Source organism: Seriola lalandi, unplaced genomic scaffold (genome assembly GCF_002814215.2).
Source record: "Seriola lalandi dorsalis isolate HSWRI2012SDOR001 ecotype SW California unplaced genomic scaffold, Sedor1 jcf7180002054952, whole genome shotgun sequence".
NCBI classification, from domain to species: domain Eukaryota; kingdom Metazoa; phylum Chordata; class Actinopteri; order Carangiformes; family Carangidae; genus Seriola; species Seriola lalandi.
Window position 1 is genome coordinate 1,186,971 of NW_019525503.1, and position 26,619 is coordinate 1,213,589.

At 41.7% G+C, this 26,619-nt stretch overlaps 1 protein-coding gene across 1 annotated transcript in view; it reads left to right on the forward strand.

Annotated features, from left to right (window-relative positions):
- nrg3a (neuregulin 3a) overlaps positions 1-26,619 on the forward strand; it is a 333,808-nt gene that overhangs the window by 264,848 nt on the left and 42,341 nt on the right. The window contains exon 4 of the mRNA XM_087170536.1: positions 9,150-9,223. Within this exon, the coding sequence (XP_087026662.1) occupies positions 9,150-9,223 (74 nt within the window). The remainder of the gene's footprint in view (positions 1-9,149; positions 9,224-26,619) is intronic.

Genomic DNA, 26,619 nt, shown 5'->3' on the forward strand with positions numbered 1-26,619 from the left:
TCTTCTACAGTATAAGAGGTACTTACAGGTGACTTCTACTGAACTGCAGAGAAGAGCAGTGTGTACAGTGACGACTTCACCAAGCAGAAAGAGAATCCACATTCTCTTTCTGACCTTCGATTAAATCTCGAATCTTTTCAGTTGTTCGCCGTTGTCTCTTCAGGTTAGGCCATGGCCACGGCTGGTTAGGAAAAGATTATGGTTAAGGTGAAAGAAACCCTCAAAATCACTTGAGTCTTAAATATTCATCCCTTCTAGGCTTGAAAGGTGTTCGAGGTGGTTACATCCAGATAAGTTTTGCCTTGTTTTCGCCCCGAGTTTAAGGTTTAATGTGTGCTACTGAGGATGAGAAGAGTCTTCCTTTTACTTTCCTAATATTGTCTTCGGTTTCAACAATCCCAACCAGCTTTGTAAACTTGTTGCTTTGCGTAACCAGCTGTGCCCGCCCTCACCGCCGCTCCTGTCACCTAGCAACCTTGACAACACATAACTTTTTTTCTTTTCTTTTTTTTTAAACTTGAGGTTTTAAGGCCCTTGGTTTTTTAATGGTTGTAACATTAGCTGTTGAACTGAGCTGGAAATCAATACTTACATTTAAAAGCATAATGCTCGGGTTCTCTGTTCCTGTTGCTTCCTGCAATATTATTTTGATTACTGCCGTGCAATGAATCTTGGGATAGATCAGGCCACGAAGGATCCAGCAGTTGGAGAAGGCAGCCTTGGAAGTGGGACAGTCTCGTCGCGCCGCTGCGACGCAACCGTGCACATCGGCTTCACGTACAGACTCCGTAGCTGCACTGCAATGTCTTCAATCCGGCTTATCTTTTGTAAATCCAAGCTGATCCCGTCTTTTGTCCTTGGTGAAGGAGCAAGCTGCAAACTTTTCAGAAGCTTTATGATGCCTGATACTCAAAACATACAGTAGGTTTTAGATGAAGTGTCCCTGTAAGGTCATGGAAAGATCACCTTAAAAGAAACCATCTTGAGATCTTGAAGCCTGGTGCTTTTTAAACTTCACACAACTTTCAGCGCACCTATGCCTGTGAACATTAACATACATTGTTTCAACAACTGTGACAACACTTTCTGTTGTCGCAAAACCACAAAAGAATTGCATGCTAGGAAAAGATGCAGCCCATGGGTTGTTTTTACAAACAACTAATTCTGTCACTTTCTGGTGAGGACACGAGTCTTCTCTTTGTTGTTGTCTCTCATTTCTTCTGTCTGGTGCTACCGACTGCTTGAAAGATACAGGATGAGCTAATGTAGCACTAGCTCTATTCCCAAGAGGGATTTCTTGGACAAATCCAGTTTCTCTTTCTTTCTCAGCTGTCAGATGTAGAATTTGGGTGAAAGACAGTTCTATTAACATTCAGTATGTGGTGCAAAACATCTTCGTCTGGCCTCCACAAATGCTTTTCTTCTGTCCCAGTTCTACCTTTGGTTTTACATACAGTAGGAAATATGTCAGCAAGAGGTAAGGAAGCAATAGCTGAGGTAAAAGGTGGGTAGTTAGAAAAGAATAGAATATGAGATGCACCAGAGGGAGTGGTGTATTATTTTTTTTGTTTGTTTTAATTTTGGGACCAGCTGTGAATTATTGAGTGACTTCCTGCCTCCGCTGAAAGGGTTGAGAGATGGTGGTGAGCTTTCACACAGGACTCAAGGTGAGATGGAGGAAGGGGGCACACATTCAAACACCATGGCATGTGCTGCAACATTCAGTAGGAGGCATGTTTTATTTAAAAAGGAGAGAAGCTCAGCAGTCAGTTGCACTTGACAACTGGAAACATCCAGAGAGAAAAGAGCAGGATGTGTTAGAGACCACTGGGTATTTGGAGATACATTCACGGCGGCGTGTTTTAAATGTTTGGTTTTCTCACTGACTTGCTCAGACGTGACTTGTTGTGATTTGATTTTCAAAACTCATCATCGGCCTGTTTGGGATTTGGATTCCGAGCCTTTTAACCTGACTTGACTCAGGTTGTGATGTAAACTTTGGTTGAAGTTTTCCCCCTCACATTTTTATTCCAAATGGGTCATGTGTACACTTAAACAGAGCAGAAGCCCAGGGAGCTTCACAGTTGCCTAAGATCCAGTTTGACTAACTTTTAAATTGCTGACTAAAGGAACATGTTCTTCTTCTTCCTCTTGAAAATTTCAGGCTTACTCAAAAAGCTACTTTAGTGATTATAAATCCATAGAGGCCATTTGCAAAAAAATTAAACTGGAATTGGATTAGACCACAATTAGACCACAAAGCAAGCAGCAAATACAATATGTTCTTCCTGTTTGTTAGACTGAGAGGCTGCTGGCTTCAAAGTGACCTAATGAATTAAAAACTTTGTATAAAATTACCTTTTTAAAGTTTTTTGTGTCATGTATTTGCTTTATCTGCTTGTATGTAATAGCTTTTAGTGTGTAATGTGTAATCTTTCTTTTAAAGATTAGTAAATTGGAGTTCAATCTCAAAATGAAGCAGACTTTCAAAAAAAGATATAATAAAATAATAATAATAATAATAATAATAATAATGATCAATGCATTGAGAAATGGAGGCTCACATATAGAGAGACTTTTAATGGTGTTGCATTGGGACGCCAAACATCTTCCTCTGGCCTCCACAAATGGTTGTTTAATTTCCTATTTTCCCTTTGGTTTAGTGAAGAAGAGTGTATATGGGAGCGGGTGGTGGGGGTGGGGTGGAGGAAAAGAGGAAAGAAGAAAAGGGGAATTGAGGTCACAAGATACGTGATAAAAACATCAGGGCCAGGAGACGTCTGGAGAGCTGGTGTGCCGTGGCTTGTTTCCCCAAGGTGGATTTTAGCTATTGCTTAAATCCAGCGAATACTCACTTCGGATAAGACATCTAAATTGACTGGTTACATGCAACAAGCAGGAGTAATCTGCCGGGTTTTATCACTTCCATCCACCGCGCCAATAAACTTGTATTGTCGGGGCACACTACCCTGACCCGGGGGTTAATGCTCCAACCACGAATGCAGCATCCCGCGGTTCATGCCTGGCAGGGGACCTTTGTTGCCAGACATCTCCACTCGTTTACTGTCATCTCTCGGCTTTCAGCTATCTTAACAAAGGCATAGAATTCACCAGCAGCAGTGTTTCAACAGTTTCAACAAGATTGGTTTACTGTGGCCTCCAAATGCAATCACTTTTCCACATACTGTCAGACCAGCATTACGCTACAGACCCTAATGAAATAAGCTTCTATTGCATAAGTTGCATTGACATCATGTCAATGCAACTTATGCTGATCAACAGTTCATTGTAATATCTGCCATAATTATGTTTGGCTACGAATCCTATTGGACAGGGGTCCTTATCACTCTTACGAGTATTTCCAAGAGAAGCTTTTATGTGAAACACAAACATAAAAAACACATATGCAGATACATATACATGCACACAACAACACGTGCAATGCACACAGCTTCCCACCCTGCCGGTCTCTTTAAGGCTGAGACTCGGCGCCCCAGATGCATTTCAATCACCCCGTCTGGGAGAAATGAGAGACAAGACTTCCCTCGATACACAGCCAGGCTAGATTTTCATTTCAATTTTCTGTCCCATCAAGAAAGGGAGGAATGAATGGAAACACATACGGGTGAGCGATATGTAATGTCATTAAAGTAGAAAAGTAATCATCTCGGGCCTCCTTTGAAGTCTGGGCTGTCAATTGTATTTGGTTGTCTGCAGGTATGATTAAACAAACCTCCGGGCGGCAAGTTGCTATTAGAGCCGAGCAGACGTATGGGATTACATTAGGATTTGATACATCAAACGATATGGCTTTATTGAGTATCCACGGTAACAGTAACAGCTGGTAAATCTTCACAATCTTGGCTTAAAACCTAATTACAAATAACACAATGAAAGAATATCTGTTCCGCCCATCCTCATCCATCGCACGTGGGGCACCGTGGTTTTGTCATTAGTACATCCAACTCTTTAAATGAAGCAATGAGAGCGCCTTCGTTGAATCAATAAAACCTTGTGATAAATGAACTGCGTCTAGTTGGTTAATTGGCTTGCTCAGTGTCTTACTGTGAATGTTTATTCCCAGTGTTATAAGGCCGCTGTGAGCCTCTCCCTGTAGAGCCATGACCGCTTGGCTCTAAAAGGATCAGCATTGGAAAAGAAACAAGCCCAGAGGTCGTCTGTGCAGCAGGTTATTATGACCCTCAGCCTATTTTCTCGTTAAGTGCGGTGACGTAGTATAAAGAGAGAGCGGTGTTCGACTCCCACGTGAAAGTAGCAGTTTATGTTGTTTCTGTTACCCGTGAACATTTTCGACAAAGTTGTTATTATTGTAACCATGACAACCAAGGTTCCAGCACGTCTGCCGCTGTAGGCGTGCTGTTTCAGGAGGCGCTCCGATGGGTCGGATCAGATGATAGAAAAAATAAAAACGATGGTTGTTGAGGTTGGATGACTGGTTGGTAATTTCATCTCAGTCGTCACGTTGCATGTTTACAAAATCTTAATTAATAGAGTTTGCACATGTTGAGTAAGTTATCTGGTGTCATTTGAAATAATAATTTAAAAAAAAAGATAGGTCCATACTTACAGAAACTGATGTGTAGAACAGTGATTGATTGGCAGGTTGATTATAAACAAGCATTATCCGAACATTTGTTGAAGCTTTTAATATGTACCAAATTGAGACTGGGATACATGAACCATTTTAATTTAAAAGTGATGCAGTTGTCTTGGTGATCTTTACCGTGAGAAATCCTCAGACCCCCCCCATGACAGAAACAACACTTCCCCTCAGCCATTTCCTGTTTTGTTGGCCAGTTTATTGGAAGTGTATCAGCCATTTTGCTCAAAGAACGAACTCTATGCTGAGAAAATGTGAAGATCATTGAGCCAACCTGTCACAGTCTGACCAACGCACTGTGGCATATTTTCTTTTAATAGACCGTTGAGCCTCACACTGCCGTGGCTGCACTGTATTAAATTGGTCTAAATGGCCACCCTGCCAAGGAGAGAGAAGCAGACGCGTAGATCTCTAATAATTCTTTTGATGTTTGACACTGCAAATCGCCTCATTATTTTATTTGTATCACATCTTTAGTATCTGAGGAGGGAATCAGTGGACATGATAAATGTTTTCTGTCTTGTACAAACCCAGGAAGAGCAGTATAACAATCGGTTTGCAGAGAAGAACATTTCAGAAATATATCTCCAGTTTCCAGTCTCTCTGGATCGCATCAAATTCTGTAAATTATACGGGGGTCAGATTTGGATGTACAGTAGAACATGCAGAGCAAATGTCTGTAATGACATTCACTATGTGGACAGAGCCCACTTGATGATTTCTACTTGATGTTCCTTCTAATGAGGTCTTGGTCCTTTTCAGACGAAGATATTCTCTAGATCACAAATGTAGTGAGGACATGTTACGTGTAAAGTTTTAACCAGATGTTAAAACTGTGTTTTTAAAGTTGGAGATTGCAACATGTATAATTTGCAGCCTAAAGACAGTGAAAATCCTGCACCTGCAGGATAAACTCCTGAGGCACCAACTGGAGCAGCTGCAGAGTCACTGAGCAGCTTCAAAGTGTGAATCTACTGTTTAAGCGTCCTGAAAAATCCCACAAAACGTGCAGCCTGAGCTAGAATGAGTTAGGTTATTCATGTTCTACTGCATGTAAATATACATATATATTCAATCACAGAAGAGGATGAAATTTGAAGTAAAATGGAATTTATTGTGAACAGAAGGAATAAACTTTGGTGCCTAAACCTCTGCAGGAAGTGGATCCCCACAGGAAGCCGTCCATAGGAGTAATGTGCTCCCAATTACAGGAAACCTCCCCCAGAGCCTAGATGCTGCTGGTGGTGATGAGGAATCCAGCAGAGGGGATGGGAGCAGCTTCATGAGAGGGAAACCTCTGATTGGATGGTTAAATTGGAGATGGTCAGGCGTCCGTGGTTGAGATGCTGAATGGGGGCGAAGCTTCATCAGTACGATTCATAATTGGTGTCTGCGTGTGCTCTCACGCAGTGATGGACTGTGTTTTTGATGAGAGATGAAGAAGTCAGCTGAGACTGGGTAAAGCGGAATCAAACTAAATTATCAAGTAACTTGTCATTGAGAAGTTGATGGTGCATTTCTGCTCCAGCTTCAGTGTGATCTCTTCAAAGAACCAGTGCTGGATTTTTCATGAACTTCAGCTGGAAATATTCTGTTTACATCACAGGGAAAAAAGCCACATGTTTTTCCACATACACATGCAGAACTTTTGAACCACTTGAATGGGATGTGCTCTTTCCCTATACATTCTGTTATGCATATGTTTGTGTGCACCAGCGCTTGGGTTTTTCACACTTCCCTTTGCAGAAATTTATCATCCAGCGGGCGGCATGTCTATATATATATATATATATATATATATATATATATATCCCCTGCTCTGTGCAGGTTTGTATATTTGTGATAGATTCACACATATACACGTTCTCACTCACACACACACTCACATGCATTTATGCACATGCAGTCTCATCCTGTGTTCTTTTAATTAATGACTGCAGTGCTAATTAGAAGACACGCAACTCTTTAGCGCCCCCCCAACTGTCTTTTATTCGGCTCTATGAAGCCTCATTCTGATGTGTCTTGGTCTCCGCTGGGAACAGCACGGGCACGAGAAAAGCAAAGTTTGTGGGAAACAATAACTTGATACACTGCAGGACATGATGAAGAAGGATATTACAGTGGTGTTTGTGCAGCTCATGGCCACATAACAAAGAGGCTAAGGCTATGTCTACACAATTGTGTGTTCCATTGTCTTCCCTTTCACCCCTGAGTTGTTGTTTTTTTACCCGCACTCTGTTCAGTTTAATAGCTGCTGTATGCTTCTTCTCACTTCCACAGCCCCTCTTAATGAGCACTCACTGTCACCGTGTTAATCCTTTTAATTATCTTCCTCACCTCCACTTGGTGTGACAAAGGTTGCCTCCTGTCAAAGTTTAGCCTGTTTAGGTCACAGTGGCATGGGGAGATGTTAAATGGCCACATATTTAGCACGGAGAAAAGTCTGGACTGTGTTTTAAGCAACGTCTCAGACTTTCATCCTGAGCTGAAAGCATCTGGACGAGGAAGCCGAAGTCTGAACATCATTTGATTTAAACTGTGACTTTAAAATGAGACAACTGAGTCTTTTTTTGTGTTTGTTTTGTTCTCCCGCTCCCACACATCACATATTTGGCATCACGCGTTGCCACTGTAGAAGCCGAGAAGAACAAACTCGGGAGGAGAGGCGGCCCAGGCTGACACCTTGAGTCGATGAGATTGTTGTGTCCTCCTTGACGGCGTGGTTGATATCCTGAACCATCTGTCATCACAGTGATGTGGCCTGATGAATATGACGAGGAGAAGCCCTTATACATATAATGAGTTGTTGTTTGCTTTACAGAAAATACATCCGTGAGTTACTACGGCAACCAGTGTTTACCATTCTTGGCAGAAATGTGACTTGTTCTCTCGTGAATACGATGAATACAGGCGGATTTAAGGTCCAGTTTGAGATGAGAAAAGCAATGTCGGTTTCCTAACCTGAGATAAAGTAGGACAAAGTAAGATAAGATAGGATTCTTAAACTTCCTAACTTAAGACTTAAAGGAGTTTCTGTCGTACGGCCCCTGGAGATTCACTTCATCGCCGTAATAGCATTTTTGTGGTCATATTTTTTTCGTTATTTAGAATCAGCATCAATGTCACGCGCCGTCTTCTCACCATATGTCTCACCATATTTACCACCTTTTCCCTCCCAGCAGCGAAGATGCTCTTTATGCATGCCACTGGCCCGCGCAGTGGAGTGCATCTATCCCCGCCCACTGCAGCTCATTTAATAATTGAAAATCACTCACTGTAGATGAAAGACAAACAGGAGTGCAGCCATTATCATTCCGCACAGGGCAAACTCTTTGATATGTCACGCTGCATTCTTTTGCAAACTTGATCTCTATGCAGAGCCTCTGTGTTTTTGTCTGGGTGGACATAGATATTCTCTCAGTTGGGGGTTTTCCAAAAGCAGGGGCCACTGGGATATGTATATTTGCGCCGCCGTCAGCTTGTCAGAGTAGATACAGATTAATTCCAGGAATGTCCATGAAACAAAGCCACAGGGGTAAACAAGGGAGACATTGGGATGCAGGTGGGATAGAAGAGAAAATTGATACTCATTGGAACAGAATAGTTGAGAAGGTGACCGGATGATAGATTGAGTTGATATAGCGGGGTCAGATTTGAAGAGCCAGCACATGTTGCTTCTGTAGGTGAAGTTTGTATTTTATTTGCATGTATAAAACTTGCATTTTTCCTCAAGAGGTGTCGGGGAGAAAAACAGAACAGCAGGCGAGGTACAAATGGCCAGAGGCAGAGATAGATAACCAAACCAACTGAGGCAGCCAATTAGGCTTTGCACTGCATACTGGCATTTTAGCCTCCATTTTAGCTCTGTGCACTGTAGGATACAGTTGCACTTCCATACGTTGATAAGGGTATATTTATGGCTCTGAAGCTAATTAAAAAACACATCTTTGCAATGCATAGCTTTTTCCTAGGACACTTCTGAAGAGCAGCCCGAGCACATTTCAGAATTCATTAGCTGCTTAATGATCATTGCCTGACGTGGCGCTCTCGCTAATGTGCCAATCAAATTTAACAGTTTACATTTCTTGAAAGTTTGAGGACCATCCAGAAAACACGGACTGGGTCTACAGTCCTTACTTTCTTTGAGGACTTCCTGTGACCAAGCAAGGAACCTGAAAGCCCATGTAAGCACACACACAGAGGAAGGTAATAGGTGTGTCCGTTAAATGGGGATTGGATGCTCCTTTTCTGCCGCGGCACCGTTTTGTGATGTTGGTGGAGGTCTCTGTCAAGAAAAGTGCTAGTTGCAGGCCCTAAATATCCCCTCACTATTAATTTCTTCCTGCCAGGGCGCCTCACTTTGCACTTTTTGTCAACTCAGCGTGCTTCCAGGAGGACTGAGCCTTACCTACATTTGTCTCGAGGCAACGAGGGGCCGGTTTATGCGCAGCATCAGTTGTAGTGGCATAAGTTCGACCCGACTCACTGACTGATTGTTGATTTTCCTTTTTTTTTTCCCTCCCACCAGGTGTCGAGAAGGTTACCAGGGAATCCGCTGCGACCAGTTTCTGCCAAAGACAGACTCCATCCTGTCTGACCCAAGTGAGTTCCCACATTTCTCTTTGTACTCTGGTGTATTCAGAGTATCAACAGCCATCAAACGTATAATAAGATTGTGCATCAGATGTATAAAGGTAAACAAGGGGGTCATGTTTCCACTGGAGGGACATTTACTCTTCAGATTACTGATGTGTAATAGTGAAAATCAGATGTTCACAAACTGACACCAACAATTACCACGTGTTCTCGCCACCACTTCCTCAGCTCTGCCATGGAAGCATTAGAGACAGACTAGAGTATGATAATATTACCTCTGTGACTGTTACAGGAGCACTCAGCCATGCAGTATAAATAGAAATCTGCTGTGTGAAATCCAAAACTAGAATTTTGTCTTATTGCATTTCCCCCCTAAAATATGCAGATATTCCTCAGAAATGCTGTCAGTCGCCGCAGCAACGCAGACACGAGGTGGTTTCTCTTCTAACTACAAGATATTGGACGTTAAATTCTATGAGTGGCCCAAAGCTAGACTTCCTCAGTGCACAGTGGATTTTGTATCAGTTGGGTTTTAATGCAGGACCTCAGACGCCACAGTGCTGCTGGTGGTTGCTCTTACCAACTGGATGATTGTAGTTACAATAATTGCATTCACCTGACATCACAGGTGAGCATCAGTCCCTGATTAGAAAACCAGCAGGGCTGTGGGTCTGAAAAATGAAACCCCACTGCTGCACTGATACACACAGCGAAACAAGACCATTGCAAAGCATAAGAACAACTATTCCTTTGCAAATTCCAAGACAGAATTGAATTTCTTTTCTTTATACTGATGAAAACATTAATAACGATGCAAGAAAGTGAAATATTCTGTGTCTGACTATATATATATAACAATATATATAACAACCAAACTGTTTAACAATCTCCTGGCAAGTTTTGTTTTAAGTTACAACATTTTATTGGTTTAGAACCTTAACTGTTCTTCTGTTATATTCAGCTGCTCTTTCTTTACATAAACTCATTGTTAATCCTCATATTACTTTTTAATTTTCCTCTCCATTCACTGCTCTCTAGAAAATATCCTCTCCTCCTCAGACTAACGTCACCTCTCCCATCCCATGGTCCCTCTCAGTGTCATACAGCTGAGGGAGGAACACAAATTGCCATAACTTCTGTCCTTACCACTCACTATCTGTGCCATATTCATTTCCTCGTTCCTCTCACCTCATTCCAAAAAATGCAACCTTGTCACTGGGGCACCAACACAGAGGCAGTGCATTAGCTTATCCGTGACTCGCTGTAATAGCTCCATTTACCATAAAAGGACGGTGATGTGCCTCTGGGATTTTTACTTTGTATTTATCCAGTGTCAGAAAATCCCTCTCTGAGAATTACGAAATTAAAATTTCTCATCATGAATATGAAATTCTCTACTTGATTGCATTGGAGAATGTGCCATAAATGAGACGTGTAGATTAAATGTGGCAAAGGCAACAACACTGTTATCACTTGCTCTTTCTTAATATCCTTTACTTTCCAGATAATTAATTAAGTCTCCGTAATGAGGTTTTTAATTCCAAGCAAGTATTAAGGTAATTGTCCTTGTTAGAACAACATTGGTGTTCATTCAAGTGACACCTATCGCTTTGTTTGTACACCAAACCCACTGACCTGAACGTATTGGTAGCTAAGAACCGTTACCGTCCTCATCGCTGAAACAATTTGTCAAATGTCAGATGGAAACAGTTGTTGATTGTGTTTGCTACTGTATCTGTTGATCATGGTGAAGAAGCGTTAGAAAATATGTTCTCAGTCTCATTGTTTGAATCCTTGGGCACTGCTCTAGGGCCTCAAGGGGTCCAGATCTCACTGGGCCACGTTTTATATTTGACACTGTTATTAAAAAAATTAAAGAATAAAAGTCACAAGACTGCATCTAAAATGTGTTCCAATCACATTCATGCGCAGATCCCAATCAGAGTCCTTGTCAATACAAGTGCACACACTGCACACATTAAAGGTCCCATATTTTATTCTTCTTCTGTGATTTATTTGAAGTGTTGATCCATAAGAAGATATATTTGTGGTTTTTAGAACCAAAAAACCGTCTCAGTGTAGTTTTACATCTCCTCTCTCAGGCTTCTCTCTGGAGCTCTAGTAACAACAGGTCGGTGAGCCAATCAGAAGAGAGGAGGCTCTGAGCCTCTCCTCTGATTGGCTGAATGTTTTCTGAAAAGTATAACAGATTTCAGGTAAAACACAAGCGTAGCTGAGGGCGGTTCCTGTATAGTTGCGACATCACAAAGTTAAGGACTAATAACTCTGTATCCCTTACTTTAAAGTAAGGGTTCTCTGTAATGAGGTTATATATGGGATATATTTACAGGCGAGCATACAATAAATACACAAATAAATTTCTAATTATAAAGAAGTAATGAATAAATATTAAGTTGGATTTAAACTAAACAATCCTCAGGAAGGTTAACAAGTGATTTTAAATTCCATAAAACTTTTCTAAAGTCAGGAGAAATTCTAGGAAACTACTCAACCTGTCAAATAAAGTATTGCTGTACTGTGCATAATATGTGTTCAGGTGCAGTTCTCAACAGTTTTCAACAGCAACATTTCAGAGTTGAGGTTAGGAGGTGGGAAGGTTGTTTGTGTATCTGTGTCTGTTTGGAAACTACAGAAAGTAGCTGCATGCCCTGACGTTCTCTGTGTCTCATAACAACAAGATCGGGCATCTGTTTGTAGATTCTCTCGGCCTCGACAACACTCCACATAACTCCAGGGGTGAAGAGAATTGACTTTCAGTATCAAGAAACAAAGTTGTTCTCCAGCAAACCAAAAACCAAATCTTAACCATAACCCCAAATAGGTTTTCTTGCCTAAGTCACTTACTGATTATTAGTCTGTTAATTGACGGGACTCTTTCAGGTGAATTTCCATATAAATTGTCTGGGAGTTACCAAGCCATTACTGAGCAATGGGGGACGAGGACAAAAAAAAAAAGAAAAGAAAAATAGAAAGTAATGTGTTTTCCCTGTTTGGCATCCCAGCTGAACCCGACACATCCCCAACACCTTTCTCTTTGTATCAGCTTTAGCTCACACCACTTTCCCTCATTCATTTCTAATCTCACTAATCTATTCTTTGCAACTTTCTCCACCTCTCTTCCAAATCTCTATCCTCAATTCATTTTCTAATAGTAAGAATCGATTGGCCTACTTTCAGGTCATTCGTCTTCCTGGCTTCAATCCCGCTCTCAGCTACCTCCTTTATTTCTGAAGTCCCTGTTCACTGTTCTCTATTACAAAACACAATGTCATATAACCTATGGATTTCTTTTTTCAATAACACCACATTTTCTTTTCCTTCCTCCCCCCCCACCCCCCCATTTTATTCAACTTCTTCCTGCTTCACAAAGTTGGTAAGTGCAAAGTTGGAAAAGAAGAGTGGCAGACTGTGCCACTTCTTCTTTCCTCACCCCGCAGATAATCTTGTCATTGCATCACTTTCCTTGACTCCTTCGCCCACAGCTCATCAAATCCTAATTTCCCGGGTTACCTTTGTGTCTCCTGCTCGAGCTTGCCTCAATGTTGACACCCCTGCTCCCTGTTCCAAATTCCCCCCCAGACGGCCCCCCTCTCGCCCCCATCTGTCTCTCGCTAACCTCCTCCGTGCCATCCTTCCCTCAACACGCATCTCGTCCAAGCGTCAGACCTCATCCCTTCTCCCCAGTCTACAGTTCTCTGTCCAACTCATCTCCTAACACTAAGTGGCACGAGCCTCAGATGGACCGAGGCTCGAATTGTGCTAGCTAAAAAAGGTTCACCAGCAGGGCAGGCGAACGCTGCCAAGGACCTCTGGCATGCCGCAGTCTCGACAGAAGGGAAGGAAGTGCACGAGCGAGGAGGAGAGAAAGGCTGGGTGAAAGTGGACGCATCTTCCGAGCCGGGCTATCACACTGTCTCAGGGTCTCAGAGGACGGAGGCGGTGTCATGACTCCAGTGGTTATACAAACACAAGAGAGAGAGAGAGAGAGGAAGAAACAGAACAAGAAATACTAGATCCTATAATTTAGTAAATTCAAAACCTGCTTTAGATAAATTACTGGCTTCATAAACTGCAAGGCAATGTTGAATAATAGGCTCCAAGAGGAAAAACAAATGCAAGATATCCAGACACAGTTACATCAGGCTTTACGAAACAAAGAAAGGGAGAAACTGTTTGGAAAATGATCTCTGTTCGTGGATCTCGTCACCTTCCCACAGTCCAGTAGATCCTGGCCTCTTTTTAACAGCAAACTTCTATGCTGGAGGGCTTTAGTTCAAGAGTCCCAGACTCCCCCGTGCACGGTTCAGGTCCTGTCCTGGACAGTAGGAGAGGCTGTTGAGATCCGGCTCGAAGGACCAAGTTGTTGTGTCACACCAGAGCTCACAGTGCAAATGTTCAAAGGATGCAAGATTCACCCAGAATTTATACCCAGAATATTGAGAGTGACCTCACATTCTTGCTGAAATGAGACACAAAAGAGACTCGATTCATGCCTTATCATAGCTAATGATAACAACGAAGGTCCCTGCGCTCCTCTCTGACAACTCCGGTCTTAAAGGAAGACACAATAATGGAAAAGTTCTATACAGGATAATACAGTTTCCCTTTAAGATGGTTATGTTTGTCATAAAGTATCCCAATTTTTCCAACAGAAACCTTCACTACAAATCACATCAATCGATATCTTTCGATGAATGGATCAAGTTCTGAGAGCAAAGGCTTTTAGATTTCCCAAATATACAATAAAATTAAAATTAAAATAGCAAATTCTATAAAAAGCAGCAAATTCCAACACTGGATTTGAGGAGTTAAACAATTTTAGACGTTGAAAAAGGTCCAAACAAACGAATGCTGTGCAGCCAGACATCGCTCAAAGCCGAAGAGTTTGATTTTGGATTCTGTTGGAGTTTGCAAACATACCGAATATGTGAGGCTGAATCAGGAATAAGGAAAATGTGTACAAACTGCACAAGACATCTAGAATATTTCCATTCGATAGTAGCGGGAAAGTGTTGGGGTTTGAATATTTTATTCAGCGCAAACATCGTCTGGCCTCGATAAACAGCTGGAACAAGTTGATACAGAATGTGAATAGCGTCAGTCAGTGTGGAGAAAGATGATTTTAACAACCTTAAAGAAATGAGGTGAAAAGGAGTGTGGAAGCGAATAGTAAGGGGTCAGTCATTTATAAAAATTTATTTGAGACTAATTTAGACTAATCATTTATGGATCAGGAGACGGCGTAACCCTCAGTATCAGCTTTAAAAAGAGAGATGCAAAGGGTTTTATTGATTTTTCTGTCCCAAGCAGCTGTAAACAAGTGTACCAAAGACTTCAATTTCAAATGAGCAACACCCTCACCACTTTTGGTCTTGAATGTAGTATTATAAGTATGGCACAGCTTCAAGACTTCAAGGCAAAGACGACAGAAAGTTCAACACGGATGCAGGACGACGAACAGCTTACTAAAGGAAAAAGGAGAGGTTGTCCACTCGATGAATTTTACAAGCCCCCTAAAGATGTTTTTATTGTTTTACTGATGAAGCCTGACAGTTAAAACATCAGCGAGTGAGCAGCTGAGACCGGGGGGGGGGGCGGTTAAAAAGCCTGTGATGTAGCTTGGAGGCCAGAGCTCTTAAACTCTCATAAGTCAAACTAACTTCCAGCCGGAGCGGAGGATCTTAGCGGGGGCCTCCACACGACTCACTGATGTGCATTTAGCTCTCAAAATTGCTGACAAGGCTGAACGCCGAGTTTGTCACCTAACCTCGCTCGACGGGATGCGTTTGAGATCAAAGATTTGTATGGGTTTCCCCTGAATCTGTCAAAGATGCAACAAAGGCTTTTTCTTTTTTTTTTGCTGTTGTTGTTAGCCTTACATACAGTACGTCAAATATTTTTTTCATTTCAAAAGAAACTGAGTTCAAACTGCTTTTGTTGTCGAGACGTCTTTTGTTGTTCAAACTGGGAGGTTGCTGATTGGCACTATCCATTCTGAAGGACTTGCGCAAGACAATACAGCATTCAGGAGCTGACGTAGACGAGACTCTAAATGTATTCTCTTTGAATAGTGTTCCCTCGCTCCTCTGCCCCACCTCGATCTCTCTCTTTACTACTCTCATCATCTACATAGCCCCTCTGCAATCATTGTCTCGGTCACATTGGAAAAACATATTCAACCCCTCTGAATCAAAGGCCGGGGAGCTGAGACGGACAGTTTTACAGCGCTGGAAGGCAGAGTGAGAATCAGCACATTCTCATCTGCGGCACATGCATCATATCACACCCCATAGAGCCACAGAGAGAGATTTAAGAGATTTAAATCTGAAGACAAATTTAATTCACACTATCTTTATGAGATTTGATTTCATGCTCGGCAGGTTTGCGCGCACCGCGGATGATAACACTGCAGTAATCATGCAAGTCCAATTTCCCCGAGAATACAACCCTGTATTTCATGTAGTATTGCATGTTTCAATCCGTAAGATATAAGAGAAGCATGAAAAGTGCGATTGCTTTGAGCGTCATTCTTTTATCATGCGGGCAACTGTCGAGTCGAAGGGGCAACGAGAGCCACCTTGGTTACAATGATGCTCTGCTGAGCGTGTGATCGGTGTTGTTTACTCACAACTGTGCAAAAAACTTCATGCAGCATCTCAGTGATGCTCACAACAAAATATTATTTAGTTGATTACTTATACAGCTACACCCAGAAGCTCCGGGGGTGGTGCTCCCCCGACGCTAACCTTTTAGATAATTTGAAAATCAGTTAAGTATCACAAATCTGCTCGTGGAGTTATAGCAACATCATGAGAATACAGGCCTAAATAAATGATGTGGGAGTGAGAGAACCAGCTGCAAACTAGATGAGCAAAGTGCAGATATGTAGTCGATAAAAAACATGACCTCAAAATGAGTGGACATGAACATGAACACTGGTACAAGCTGAAGCCCAAGGAGCTGCAGACCTGTGGCTGCCTGCTCTGATACTTGTTGCACTTTAGACCTAATTCCCTAAAGACTTGACTTGAGTGATAAACTGTTTGGGCCGACAACACATCGCTGATCCGTCAGTCGTCCCCGACCTCCGTCCTGAGAGGTTCCACTGGAGGCTCTTGACCGTTAGATGACTTTAGACTTGGGCTTGGACTTGGCTCATAAGACTCTGAGCAGCTTTGGTAATCCCAATCACAAAGACTTATAGTTTAGTTTTTATCTGTTGTGAATATTTTGGATGCTTTTAATGAGTTTTTGTACAACATTCATTGTAACTGATATTTCGGATATTGTGTCCACCAATTGTGTGATACGGCATCTTTCAATTTTTTCTGATGGCAGAATAAGATGGGTCTCTTTTTTCACCACTAGGCATCGCAAAGTCAGACATTTTAAAATGTTACACAGTAGGCCTTTAAGTTTAGGACGTGATCAACTCCTCTGACAGCCGTCAGTAGAAAGCAGTAGGTAGAAAGCTGCGCGGTTAGCAGCTACAGAGCGCTCCTCCTCAATGCCCTTGGTTTAGTTTTCTCACAGTTCTGCACAGGTCTTTTGTATGTGTGTGTATGTTTTTTCTTGTGTGCGTATGTATCTGTATGTGTCTCCATCCCGACGTTCCCACACAGCGCCGGGAAAGGGGGGGGGGGGGGGGGGGGGGGGGGGGCGTCTCAGGAGACATCTTGTTGAATTCACACCATCCGAAAGACGAGGACAAAAAGCAGCTGGTTTAACACTCAGAAGTTCTTACACTCCTCCTTACACTGACTAATCGTGGCAAAGCAAATCCAACCTACCAGGATATGGATAAAGAACTGTCAAGTCTGCGACGGTCTCACGGCACCAAAGCCACGGCGGGTCTGAGTGATCTCTCTTATGATGTGAGTTTCTTCATCGCCTGTCAATCACCGCGAACACATTAAACGCAGCCTTTGAATCCTGGATCTAGATTTACTATTTTATATTTTATAATAATAGGAATGATAATGCTTGCTTTGTATGAAGGTCTCGCTGCAGAGGCACAGACTCGTTTGAGTTTAATTGGTGTGTGTCCAGGGTGAAGGAAATGGCAACATTCACATCTAGACTACCCATTAAAACAACAAAAGAAGTCTCTCTTTGACAGCAGGTCTCTTTGAAACCACATGAAAAGAATTCATCTCACACATTAACAGTGTTCACCATCCCCTTTCTCTCACTCCAGCTTGTGTGTTTGTTTGTGCTTGTATGTACCACTCTATACTGGGTTACAATTAGTAACATAATCAGGCTGTAATTACATTCAGATTGCAAGTGAAAATATAAATAAAGACACAGAGCAAATGTACCCTGCACTTTCATGTACGAAAAATCAGGCAGTCAGAGCCGGAGCTGTTGATTACTTAACATTAGGATCATTTATCAATTAATGCTACAGCGACATTCGTTAGAGTTGATTAATTTCCTTTTAAGAATGAAAGTATTCAAACCGGGAAATTTTCTAATGTTTTTATCGACAAATCTAATGGCGTAAGTCTCCTGTAATCATCTTATGAAAATGAAAAAATCGGCATAACATAACACCAACAATAAAGCATTACAATATTTTACTCCTTAATTGCCAAAGGAGTTAAGTAATTAAGTACATTTACTCTAACTACTGTACTTAAGTACAACTTTGAGCTACTTGGACTTCACTTGAGTATTTCCATTTTTATTTCCAGTCCTAAATTTCAGGGTTCAATGGTTTCTACTTTCTACTCCACTACATTTATTTGTCGGTTTCAGTTAAAAGCTAAATGTTATCATCGTCTCTGTTGAAAGTTTGACCTGTGCTTTTCCTGCTAAAACAAGTGAAAATGTCTGCTGTGAAAAAGGGGCCGTGATTAGAAATATAGAGGTGCTGCTGAGAGCGACAGCAGACACATACCGTACGTACACCGCCGAGAGAAAAGGTAGACAATCATTAAAAGATAGAAGAGAAATGAAATATAATATAGTGCATACAGCAAATAGTGATCTGAGGGAATCTGGCATTGAAGCGTCCTTGCGGGGTTCTCAGCGTTTCCTTTGTCGACTGCAGAGGCCGATTGCCTTGTCTGCAGTGACCCGAAGTTTGTGGTTCTAAATGGCGAAAATAATTCACCGATACTGAAGCATGGGCGGCTTCACAAACTCTCAAGTTGTCTTTTTTCCCCAGACAAGTTTCATCACTCTGGTAAGTCCAGTCATGCTGATAGCGGGTACAGGATCATTCTTTGCGCTTTCGTTGCATAGCGAGGGAAAGTATGGTGCAGGCATTATGGGTAAAATATTGGTACGTGGTGGCAGTAGATTCTCAGGAAAGCTCTGTCCCCAGCCTGAGCTTGCCAAAAGGTTCATTCACTGGCTGATGGTGTTGCTTCCTGCATGACAAACTGACTTCCCTGCAGGCAGACAAGGTCATGCAGGACAGTTGCCAACGTGTTGAATATACTTTGAAAAGGTTCGGACGTGAAGAGAGGTGTGTTATCTTTGTGCCTACAATTATCGGGCCGCTCGTAACTTGCTGAGAGGCTGCTATTACCTGTGCTGGTCATTTTTGGAACGGTTCACCTGTCCACATGCTAATTAAAGGTTCCTCTTTCAGGGGCTGAACGCTGCAGCGTCATTTACACCCAGTCTTTCCAGGTTCCAGGTGCACAGCGGGGCGTTGGCAGTTTGCTACTGATACCTCTCCTCCTGTCAGCTTCTACTGAAACACACACACACACACACACACAGGCAGTGGTTAATTAGCTGCAGGTGCGTCTCATTGGCCAGCTGGGCCGCTCCTGGCTCGCTTGCATCTTGACCAATGCTCAGTCTCCACCCCGGCTTACCGCACTGACACCGAGCATTAGAGCGCTCTCTTGTCTGTCTGCCTTCAAGAATCACAGACAGTATCACAGGGCGGCGTTGTCGTGGCTGCTGTTCCTGTGAGCTGCAGCTGGTCAAGGTGAACACTAGATTAAACACACACACACACCGCCGAGCGCATGTGTGTGCCCACACGTGAAGCCCTCAGCGTTTCTCTGTCGAAGAGTCGGCCTGCACGGATTGAATGTAGATTCCTAAAAGAATTACAACCCTGAAAGTATGGGATTTGTGCTCGAGGCTATAGGCTGATCAAAGTGAATCACATACATTGTGCTTTCTGTCTGGCATTAGCAGAGTCAGTGATAGCCGATTCTTTCCGTCGTATTTCCCTCTGCCTTCAACAACAGAATCAATTCTGCACTCATCTCTTTTTAAAAACACATTAAGCTACATTGTCATCTAAAATTATATTCATCCCCCCGTGCATGAACTCAGTGGCAAACGTAAAATCGACTATCGCAATGGAGCTTAATGGATACTGATTGCCGAGACCAATTTTACCTTCCGCACGTCTATTGCTACGGACAGGAGTAGCAAGCAATCAAAAACGAGGAGCGAAAATAGAGGCAGAGAAGAGAACAGAAATTCACATTGATTGCGGTAATTCATCCGGCATGCACCCCCGTGTGGCTCGGCTTTCTAAAGATATTTACACAAATGTTTTTGGGCCCGAATATTAAAAACAATAACTTTGTCATTTATTTCCTCCCACTGTTGTTGTTTTTTTTCTTTCTTATTCATTCTCCGTTGAGCCTCTGATCAAGACTTTTGGCCGTGCCCACACACAGACCCTAATGGATCTGGAAGGCCCAATTTATAGTGAAGTATGGGTCTTGTCAGCTGGTGCTTAGCGAAGAATATGGCAGCGGGGATGCAGATTATCCCAGAGCAGTGGTGGGCTGCTGTGCTCGCTGCTTGCACCCACCCTCCAGTCACAGGTCATTAATAACTGGGTAAGGTTGGCAGACGGGGCGAGGCAATTCTCCCGCCCTGTCTCACAGTGGCACATTGCTTTCTCCCTCTCCATCCCTCTGACTATTCTTCGTGTTTCCTCTACAATATTCATTCCTTTCTGCTGCTCAAAGTTTGTTTTTGTTTTTTTTCTACTTCAACTTTTGTCCATTTGTTTATTATTAAGTAATGAAACACCTTCAGCCGGCGTCATCCAAAGTTGGCTGAGGGAGTCTGGGAGCAGCCAGCCGCTTCACCTTACTCTATAAAAAGAGACACAGAGAGCAGAACCCACGTTGCTCCAGCCTTTGGGGTCAGATTTAAAAAAAAAAAAAAAAAAATTTCATTTAAAGGTACCATTACCAAAATGGTCCCACATTCAGCCCCTAAAAATGTTTCAGTGTCACAATCCAGTGTAGGTAATAAGTGAATCTGGTCTGGTAATATGACCTGTGGGTGCGGCTGAGTCAGCTGGAAACACGCGCTTGAATTGGCAGGATGAGTGTAACATCAGCATACCTGAAGTCAGACTACTTGAAGAGGATGGTGTGTCTTACCCAGCACACCCAGACGTTTTGTTTATTGAGTTTACATTAATATTTAAGTATAATCACATGACCTTCCGTTTAACTTTAGCGCTTAACTTTCAAGTTATTATAATTCAAATTATTAGCATAGTACCGTTTTATTCAATATTAATAATTAATTCAGGGCAACAAAGTGTTTCACTTTGATGCATTACATTAAACTAAACTCCAAACCAATCACTTTGTTTATGAACCATTAATCTGAGCAACAGAATTTCATAAAATAATAAAACAATATGGTCGCATCATCGCAATCTGAATCCACTAAAAGTCTTAAATAAACAGTATTGAAATGTCGATGTTACTTCGGATCCTTCTCGTTGCACTGAGAAGCACAAGAGTTCTTCGCTGCTGTGAACATCTGGTCGATGCTTGTGTCGTTCAGTATGTGTGTGTTTTTTGTTTCTGTTGACGTTTCTTCACTGCGACTCTGAATCTGACATTCGATTCAGATAGACAGGTGTGTGTGCGTGTGTGTATATATATAAGTAGAAGCGCATAACTGTAGCCATTTTAGCAACTGTCTCATCTAATCCCAGCCCTCCTAATAGCAGCCCCTGTGAGTTAAATGATTATGACAACTTGCCGTGAATGCAGGTGGAAAATGTGCTAATGGCCGGCAGACCTCTGTGGTGGATCAGTTGGATGAGGTAGTAGAGAAAAATGACTTTAAATTGCCCTGTCCAAATGGCTTTTTAATGCTCCTTTTCTAAAGCTTGAACAGTTTACATCTGAGGATAGTGTCATTGGGAGGACAAAGCAAGCGATGGGAGTTTCAGTAAGTACCAGCATACAGTGTCCAATGATTTATTTAGTCTCCCTCTCCTCCCCTCTTTCTTTCCATTACATACGCAAACTATATTTTATTGCTTCTCGCAGCCTATTGATCCGTATTTTCTCTCTAAGCGTAATGATTCACCAACAGCATGAATTATTACGTAATGTTCTTCATATTATGTAACAGAGAAATATCTATATTGGCCTGAGAAGTCTTGAATTATGTTCTCAGAATCATTGAGGCTAAACCCAATTGCATCCGAATAAAGGCACATTAAACATGTATAAGTAAATAATGGTTATTATACATTAAGTTATACAATAAATTATACATGCTCCACACACTTGCAATCTAGCTGTCACTTGTGGTTTTATGTGTCTTATTTATTTCCTATTTAGAATTGGTGCAGTATACTAGTGAGCAGTTTCTGGGTGACAGCTTTTATTTTTAATACAGATGTAAAACAGAGACATAATGACGAGACTAGGCAAAAAAAACTCACTCACTGGCTTTTGTCAGACATTAAAATCTGCAAAAGCAAAAAAAAAAACCCCATAAATACAATATGTGAAGTATCATAACAACTAAAATACTGAACTAAAAACTAAAACTTCAGATTCATAGTAAGTGATCCGGATCGGTTGAGGTTGAATGGGTTCGTCCCGGACCTGAGTCCCATCCCTCCATCAAGTTTGGTGCAAATCAGTTCAGTACTTTTTGCGTAACACAGGTGACACGGGTGAAAATAACCTCCTTGGCAGAAGTAAGAGAAAAGTAGCTTTAGAGTTGGTGTTCACCCATCTGTACTCATCATGGTTTGTTCTACCTCACAGCCCTTTCCTTCCTCTTTCCTAACTTCTGTCATATAGCCTCCCGTCGTTTCCCGGCCTCATTCTCTCCTTCTCAACTCCTCACACTACATATCTTTCCACCCCTTTGGTGTCGAGGTGTCTGGGTGCATTAGGATACGCTGCTTTACTTTTTGCTCCACCCAGATGTGGCTCTAGTCCAGGGCCTTTGGTCATTAAACCTCCAAGAACAAGAGAACTGATCAAGGATCAGTGCTCGGGTCACATGGCCATATTAAACTGCACTGCACGAAGAGGAGCACTGGTCCTTGATGGCTGGTGGTATAAATAAACTCCAGCTGTCCCCAGATTACCTTTTCTTTGCCCCTCTTTCCTGCACCATCTTCGTGGATGCGTCGACCAATGAAAGGAGTGATTTGACTTTCAGGGTTGTTGAGTTGTTTTTATTCTTTTACTCTGATAAAAGTTCAAGGATCGAGCTCAAGGAAGAACACACAATGTAAACATGTACATTTTATTATGATGGCATTATAAGATAATACACCGCAGAGGGAAGAGGAGTCGGTTCAGGCCTCCAGGGCTGCAGAACTAAAAGTCTATTTTTATATATATATATATGTGTGTATATATATGTGTATATATATATACACACATAGGGTGACTTGCCACATGAAACCCTCAGGATAAAAAAATGAGCTGTTGTGTGAGGAAGATCCCTGGATCCTTGACAAAAAGTATTAAAAAAATTCAAGTCTGAGCACATAAAAATTTAAAGCAAGAGGTCAACCACAAATCCAAGGAGAATTCTGATAAGACACTTCTGATCAAGGAGCTGCAGCGCTGATGGCAGCGTTCATTTTTATATTACTATCCAGGAGGTTCCCATGTTTCTCTGAACCCATTTAATCAGACTGAACTGCCATTTAGTTTTACTTCATTATTTACTCAAACTTACTTAATTTTCAGTTTGGAAGTGGGAGTTAAGCTCTCCCTGAACTAATCAGCAGTCACCGATGTATCCACCCTGTCTATGCCTTTTTTAGTTGGCACACTGACTGCAATACCAGTTGCTAGGAGCAATTAACACAAAGTTTGCCATGTCAATCCAAGAAATGTGTTGATTTAAGACTTTAAGTCGTGCTCAGTCCAGATCTCGTCAGGACACAAAAGTTTAGGGGGACACCGAGGAGCAAATAAAACTTTCAAATGGGAATTTATAGAGGGGAGAAAAAAAAACTCTTTAGACCTTCCACTCTCCACATGAGCTGCCTGTCATGCAAGATGAATCAGCTTACCTTAAAATGTCCAAGTTTAGAGAAGAGGAATTGGTTATTTATCTGGCATTTCAGCTTTATTCTGGGTAATGAAACGCAGGGAGGATGGACAGAATGAGAGAGGAGGAATGACAGGCTCGACTGTATGTGACTTAAGTACACGACATGTGCCCTGCCCTGCTGAATCATGGGTTGCCCTCTGTCTGTCTCCATCCAGCTCTCTTTCCACTCTCTCCTCCTCTTTCTTTTATGTCTTTGTCAGTCCTCCGTACCCTTCAGGCACTGTTTACTAAAGCTCTCCTTATCACTTACCACAACTACCCAAACTCTCTTTTGATATGTCCTGCCCCTCTCCATCTCTCTCATCCCCCTCACTCCTGACTCCCTCTTCATTTTATTGCTTTTGGGAACAGTTTCCTCTTTCCCTGCCTCCTCCTCTCTTACTCATTCATCCTTGCCAAGCCTGTCGACGAGTCACCCTCCGCTCTGTCTCTCGCCATCCTCTTGGTTTCCAAAAAGCCCCAGAGATGCAGTGATTCACCGACTGACCTTGCACTTCTTCATCCACAGACCCACTGCCTGGATTTCATCCTTACATTTCTGCAATTGTCATTGAATCAGGCTTATTGATAACTTTTAAGGATGCAAATCATAATCTAATGACTGGATGAAACACAGTTAAATGTGGAAGTCATTATCAGGGATGTTTTGTTACCATGATACATCAGCGAAACTCAACGAAAACATATGAAAAGTTGGTTTATTCAAATAAATGTTATTAGCTTGTAATTTCAGTTTTCACAGTTTAAAAGTTAAATTAGTTCATTTGACTTTTCTGTGATGTAAAAAAATTTTGTGATGTGCAATGACGCTGAATTACAGAGTAATTAGGAAGCTGCAATTTACATGGTGACTAAAGGATATAAAATATCGTGTAAATAAAATGAATCTCTTTGACAGATCTTTCTTCGTCCTGGAAGCTGATTAAATAAGAGCAAAATTTGAATTTCCCCACAAAGGCCTTTGATAAAGGAGCATAAACTTGAAGCTTAAAGGTATCTCGACACCTTTGAGTTTTGTTTCTGAAGTTGTTTTATGACGAAGCTGAAAACCTGCTCAGTGATGAAACGTCTTATTGCCACGTGTAAGTGAGAGATGTGAGAGTCTTTGGTGAACTGTGAATGGAGGCGGAATAGAGATAGTCTTCCTGATTTAACATGCGATAAGCTTCTTTTATTTTTATTTCTTAAATGATTAGTTTGAACTTGAAACCAAAGAGAATAAGAGCATTTTAGCTCCAAATTTAGCCTCTTTATTAATGTCGGTCATCGTATGCCCTGCCCTCTGCAGACAGATCGCCAGGCTGGAATAGAGTTCAGCAGAAGAACTGCAGTTAATCATGTATAAAGACTGAATGGTAGATAATGGTTCCTAAATCAGAGTTGAGTAAAAAAGATGCTTAATTCCTTTCAACAGTCGTACAGGATGAAATCTTCATCGAAGAGGCAGACAGATCAAATTCTCCGTAGACCAGAATGCAATGCATCCACATTATGCTACTTCACAGACTCTTTAACAGACCCCACTCATGCTCTTTTTAAAGTTTAAAAAAAAAAAAAAAAAAACTTTCTCGCTTTTACCGCTCTACTGCTATAACCGGAGCCGTCACACCTACCACCTACACTTTTCACCTGCAGCTGAATGCAACAAGCTTGCACCTGTTTTAGGGATTTTTTTTTTTTTCAAAGCTATTCTGGGAAGACATCGTTGGGAAGCACAAACTAAAGTAGAAGTAGAAAAGGCATGTTGAGGGAAAAGTGGGTAGCCTACATGGAAAAGTTAAATCGCAGCAGTTCACTAAATAACTCCAGCAACATAATGAACATCACATACTGATGATACAGAATATAAAAAAGGGAGCAAGTTGGTAAAGAATGCAAAAGGTAAATAAGAAGCCCTCAGTAATATGTGTGTGTGTGTGTGTGTGTGTGTGTGTGTGTGTGTGTGTGTGTGTGTGTGTGTGTGTGTGTAGGTTGTAGCCTAAGGGCCAGAGAGGGAGATGTGTTCTCAGTGATGTGACCCTGATGATGATTGACAGCTCCTTGTAGGCGTTCCCACGGTGACTCAGAGGTTGTTACTGACTATTTATTACTTTATTTGCCCCCCTGTTGAACAGCGCAGATGATAAACAGATTGAACCAATTACTCCAACTCTAAATGATACTGAATCCCATTTCAATCCAAATGATAAAACTTTGCATTAAGTGCCTTCATCTGACATTTAAATTTTGTTCTCTGCTTGTACATATTTTTTTCCTCTGGCTTTCATGAACATTCAGCTTTATGAATACACATCAGAGCTGTTTAACTTCAAGGCTCCCAAAAGAAAAAGAAAAAAAAAAAAAACATCACCAATGTAAAATGTGTCCTTGAGCGGCACCAAAAAGAATCTGTCAATTAATTTTGAGAGTGAAAATTTCAACTCCAAACAAAAGTAAGTCAGTCAAAAAGTGGTCTCACGTGGTTGGACCTCTCTGTCTCATTTTGTGTCACTTTGCTTTAAATGATGTGCGGCGAGCGCGACATAATGTGAGGGAGGTTACTGTCAAATGGAGGTGAGGACTGTACTTTCTTCAGCTAAACACAAAAGACTGAATATTGGTGAATTACTGCGTGTGTGCACATTTGCAGATGTCTAATGGACTGCGCCCGCCCGCCTCCTCCTGAATGAACGGTCGTAATGTGAGGATGTGGGTAGTTGAGACTGTTATCAAGGGATGGAGTGAAATTAAAAATTTAAAAAATCATTATCTTAAACTTTTAATTTTACTGTATGAAAGAAAAGCTGGTTGAGATGTGAGTTTTTTTCAGGCGCTTGCTTAAAATAAACTACTCAAAGATTATTCTACTTTGGGTTCTAACATATGGCTTAAATCCATTTAGTTTAGTTGTGTTTCTCTATATTTTTGTGAACGTGAAGTGTGTGTGAGAAGCATGTGGATGATCATTTGGGCGAGTGTGATGGTAAAAAGGGTGTGAAAAAAATTGTGTGGTTAACACTGGATCTGTGAAGCTGCCATTTTCCTGGACTGTATATTTCTGTCTTAATACA